General features: G+C 46.2%; 1 protein-coding gene across 1 annotated transcript; it reads left to right on the top strand.

The window, feature by feature from the left end:
* The first annotated feature begins 650 nt into the window (after positions 1–650).
* Positions 651–2,461, top strand: LOC132829168 (thymosin beta-10). Its single transcript, XM_060846515.1, has 3 exons — positions 651–746; positions 1,983–2,092; positions 2,181–2,461. Exons 2-3 carry the CDS (start codon positions 1,993–1,995, stop codon positions 2,213–2,215), a joined length of 135 nt encoding a protein of 44 aa, XP_060702498.1. The 5' UTR covers positions 651–746; positions 1,983–1,992; the 3' UTR covers positions 2,216–2,461.
* Positions 2,462–5,195: the final 2,734 nt, after the last annotated feature.

Raw genomic sequence — 5,195 nt, 5'->3', positions numbered from 1 at the left:
CCTTTGCGGAGCTGAAGCTGATGCTCTACGGGAGTGGTTCACCTCTATCTTTGCAGAATGGATGAAGAGAGTTGGCCAGGACTTCTGGCAGGGGGCTATATTGAAGGTGACACTAGGATGCTTTTTGGGCATCCAGACGAAATTACTGCCATGTTGTGGCACCCATGTTGTGCAATCAATTGAAAATCAAATCCAAGCAAGACAAAAGAAACATTTCTAACTAAATTAAATGTTGGCAAGGCACTGTGAGCTGTTCAACAGTTGGTGGACGGTAAATCCCAAGTCTATTTTTCCCTACAACTGCTGCAGTTCTGCTTGCTTGCCCCTGGCTGTGCTATCAGCCAGGGTTACAGATGAGGGAGGGAGCGCCTGATCAATTGTCCGCACTCCCTCCTTCCCTCTCTCCCAAAGCCTCTCCTCTCTCCCTTTCACAATTACCCCAATCCCCCATCTCTTCGCCCACATCCTCTTATTTCTCCACCATCCACGCCTACATCACCCCTCCAACCACCCTTTCCTTTTCTCTTTGTCTCTGTCCGGCTTCATTGATTAAATCCAAACCATCTCCTGGCCCCGCCCCATGAACCATATAAGGGTAGAAGGGGGCGTGGCGATGATGGGACTGTACGGGCCCTGGAAGGGGCGGGACCCAGACTCTATAAAAGGTGGAGGCAGCGGCGCTGGCTATTGTTCACGGATCGAGCGGCGGAGAGTGGTCAGTGTGGGTCTGGACAGAGACCGTGAGGGTAAGGAGGGAGCGGCACTGCCCGTTCCCCGCGGGCAAGGAGGGAAGCATCCCCCCTCATCCCACTCCCCAGAAGGCAAGGAGGGAGCATCACCCCCCCCCCCCCACTCACCCTCCCCCGGGGTAAGGACGGAGCATTCCCCCCATCCCACTCCCCAGAAGGCAAGGAGGGAGCATTCCCCCCACCCACATCCTATTCCCCAAAAGGCAAGGAGGGAGCATCTCTTTCCCCCCCCCCCCCCCATTCCACTCCCCAGAAAGCAAGGAGGGAGCATCCCCCCCATCCCACTCCCCAGAAAGCAAGAAGGAAGCATTCTCTTCTTTCCCCCCCCCCCCATATCCCACTCCCCTCACCACATCCTACTCACCCCTCCCCCTCCTCCCACTCCCCCCCACTCCTCCCTCCTCCCCCACTCCTCCCTCCTCCCCACATCCCATTCTCCCCCCCCATACACACACATCCTACTCCCCCCACCACACACACATTCCACCTCCTCACCCCCCCCCCCCCACTCCGACATCCCACTCCCCAGAAGGCAAGGAGGGAGCACTCCCCCCGCGGGTAAGGACCCCCACCCACAGAGCTCCCACTCCCCTGGGGGAAGGAGGGAGCGGCACCCCCACCCACAGCAGTTGAGGCGGGAGGGGTGTGCGTTCAACCTCGGCCCCTCCGCGGCCCTCCATCTCCTTCCTCTTCTACTTCTCTCTTTTCACCCCCCGGCTCGGTTCTTGTCCCCGGGTGAGGGGAGGCGCCAGCTGCCGTTCACAGCCCGCTCTCTCCCTCTGCCTTTGTCTGGGAAATTCCTTCGTAATGTCCCCCAGAGGGTGGGGAGCGTGCACACACACCCCTCCTCCTCTTCTCTCTCTTCCCCCCCCCAGGGCGGGGTGGGGAGGGGAAAATCACAATGTGGGCGAGGGCAAGGTGGGGGGGGGGAGAACTTGGGTATAGAAGTGGGATGTGGGGGTGGGGGGGGGGAGATTATGAATGGGCTGGAGGGTGTTGGCTGTAGGTAGCGGGGGGGGGGGGGGGGGGGGGTGTGTGGGTGGAAGAACAGATGGCTTGTGGTAGACCAGAATGATAAAATTATTGCTACTTTTTTTCCTCCCTAGTTGCTTCATTTATTGTGACTGGTGCTGTGGAGAATTTTGGAACGAGAGACTCTTTAAACTCCATATTCCCCACCCTGCTGTTACAAATGTATGGACTGGTGTTAAGGCTAACTTATTTTTTTTTCAGATTTACTGAAATGGAAGAAAAGCCTGACTTTAGCGAGGTTGCCTCCTTTGATAAAAGCAAGTTGAAAAAGACTGACACAGAAGTGAAGAATACTCTCCCCACAAAAGAAAGTGAGGAATCTTGCTGGGATTGTCACTTTTTTTCCAGCTGTCCCCTTGATTAATCGTTTTGATCTGAGTTAATTTCTTTCTTTTCCAGCTATTGATCAAGAGAAGAAGGCAGAGAGCAACTAGTTCATAGTCATACCTGATGAGTCAACTCCATCCATGGCTGGAAGAATCTCTAGGGTGCTTTTTTCTTTTTTTAAAGAAACAAAATCACTGATCTATACTGTGAACTGAACTACTGACCGAAGTGAAGTATTGCAAAGTAAGGATTTTGGGGCGGCTTATCCCCTGCTTAGTCATTTCTGCTGTGGTCCTCATGCATTCCTCAGTACTGTAAAAGAAATGAATAATAAAAATTCAATTTGTGCAGAATGTTGTCTTTTGTTTGGTTTGAGCAGGGCTTCACATAATTTGCTTTAAATTTACCAAGTAGGACTAGATAAGAATAGAAGTGTGAAACCCTGAAATTGGGATAATTTGGTACTAGCCTCGAAACTTGTGTTTGACATTGTGGTAGCAGGTTGATAGGTAGCAGATTCTGTATGCAGACTGTCCATAACCTTTATCTAATTTGAAACTCCTAATGTTCCAGGCCCTTTTAAACTCTTAAGTGGTGCATTACAGTGAACAGCTTACTTTATTTCTGCGTGCATTATTCATGATCATCTTAAGAATCCAGCTTAATTGATTAGAATCCATCTTTTCCCCCTTAAGCATTCAAGAAGTGTGCCTTGAGTACCCAGAAACCATCACTTTCCTTTACCGGATTCTTCAGTGGAGCAAGATGGATTGTTTTTGCATGTATTCAAATCTCTTGCAGAATGTTTCGGTGCAGGTAGTCTGCTCTGAGCATTCATTTAATTATAAGGCATCTAGTTATGTATATTATGAAATCAATTTTGATAAAAAACATGTCATCCATTCTGTTTTTAATTGGGAGTTGTGATTTTAAACTAAATGTTAGTGCTGATGTAAGACATTTGCAATTGGATTAATGTCTCTTATGGCACTTCTATGGGGTACAGTTACTCTACACCAGAGGCTTGTACTTTCAATTTTGTTAAAAAAAACTAAAGTTCCTGTATAAAAGCAGGCCTAGGAATGTAAAGTTTGACCTTGTGACTTTTTTATGATCACAAAAATTGAAAATCTAATTGGAAATTTCTAGACTTGAAAAGGCAGATTTACATCTAAGCTGAATATTAGTAAAGAAATTGACAGACTTGGAATGTGCATGTTATTTCAGCATCAAAGAACAGCCTAAACAAACTTTCAAGCTTTGTAGCAATGCTAAACTGCTCCTTGAGTTTCAATTTGTGGTGGCCTGCCGACTGGAGTTGGACTGCAGAAATTTGATGTAGACTGTTATTTTCTGTAGAATCAAAGCTTTTCTAAAACCTTTACATCAAACCATAAGATCTAGGAGCACAATTAGGTCATTCAGCCCATCAAGTATATCCTGGCTGATTATATATTACCCTATTCTTTGCCTTCCCACTGTAACCCTTGAATCCTTTACTAATCTGTCTGCGATATATTGAATAACTTTACCACTGAAAGCTGCAGAGGCCATGAGTTCCACAGATTCACTACACCAGCTGGGGGTGAAAAACTCTGTTCTGAAGGGTTGTGCCTTTGCTCTGAGGTTGTACCCTCTGGTCCTACTAGTGGAAACCTCTCCACATTCACTATCCAGACCCCTCCATATTCTGTAAGTTTCAATGTGATTTTCCCACCATCCTTCTAAACTTCCAAGTGCCAACACAGGCTCCTCTTGTGCGATCAGTTCTTGTAAACCTTTTTTGGACCTCTACATGGCCAGCACATCCTCCCTTTTATTTGGGGCCCAAAACTGCTCACAATATTCCAAATGTGGTCTAACCAGAACCTTATACAGCCTCAGCAGTACACTCTAGTCCTTGCAAAATGAACGCTAACATTGCATTTACCTTCCTAAGTGCCAAATGAACCTGCATATTAACCTTAAGAGAATCATGAAATAGAACTCCTAAGTCCCTTTGTGCTTTAGATTTCCAAGGCCTTCTCCCATTTGGAAAATAGTCAATGCCTCCCTTCCTACCAAATTGCATAACATTTTTGAGAGCCTGCTACACAGCTGTGAAGTTAGTATGTGAAGTGTCGTCTGTTCCTTGTGACTAGGTCCTGCAGTGTGGTAGTCTGCTTCTGCAGTGTGGTGGGTCTGACCTGGGATTCCTTGAGGTGATTTCTGGCCCAGGATTCCAATAGCCTGAGATTCAGCGGCTTCAATGTTAGCTTTCTGCAGCGGTGGAAAATGTGGTTCCAGTCTTTCCCTTGACCCTGGGAACTGATGAGCAATGAACAAAAGTGGACTTTATCTTAATTTGAGATAAAAACAATGACTGTAGATGCTGGAAACCAGATTCTGGATCAGTGGTGCTGGAAGAGCACAGCAGTTCAGGCAGCATCCAACAAGATGCTGCCTGAACTGCTGTGCTCTTCCAGCACCACTGATCCAGAATTTGTCTTAATTTGTTTTATATATGACTTCTATTGTTAATATAGATCCTGGAGTATGGCGACAAACACTTTTTGCAGTATTTTGTTGTCAAAATGAGTGACAATAAGTTATCCTACTATACTATTCTAACTCCAGGTTTTCTAAAGTTGCATTTAATTTGCCAACTTTTTACCTACTCTCCCAGCCTATCTTAGTCTTTCTGCAGTCTCCCTGCTTCCTCAATACTACTTATTCTTTCATCTATCTTTGTATCATCTGTGCATTTAGCAACAATGTCCTCAGTTCCTTCAGCCAGATCATTACAATGTTTCTTCTTTTCAAATGTAGTGAATCTTAATTTTTGGCACAAGAGTAGCCTTTGTAGAAGTTTCATCAAATAATTGTCCTTACTATTTAGCTGAGTTTAACTATTTCGATTATTTCATCAATCCCTTTCATGTCACCTCTATTCCATTCGCTATCCACATCAATTCCATCCCATTCTTCATAGAAATAACTTGAGTCGAACCTGGTGCATGGATAGGATAAATAGATAAAGTCTTTTCCCTGGGGTCGGAGAGTCCAGAACTAGAGGGCATAGGTTTAGGGCCAGAGGGGAAAGATATA

The sequence above is a fragment of the Hemiscyllium ocellatum genome, chromosome 2, assembly GCF_020745735.1.
Source record: "Hemiscyllium ocellatum isolate sHemOce1 chromosome 2, sHemOce1.pat.X.cur, whole genome shotgun sequence".
Taxonomy (NCBI): Eukaryota; Metazoa; Chordata; class Chondrichthyes; order Orectolobiformes; family Hemiscylliidae; genus Hemiscyllium; species Hemiscyllium ocellatum.
The sequence above is the reverse complement of the archived record's forward strand: the minus strand, read 5'-3'. Positions and strand labels throughout refer to the sequence as shown.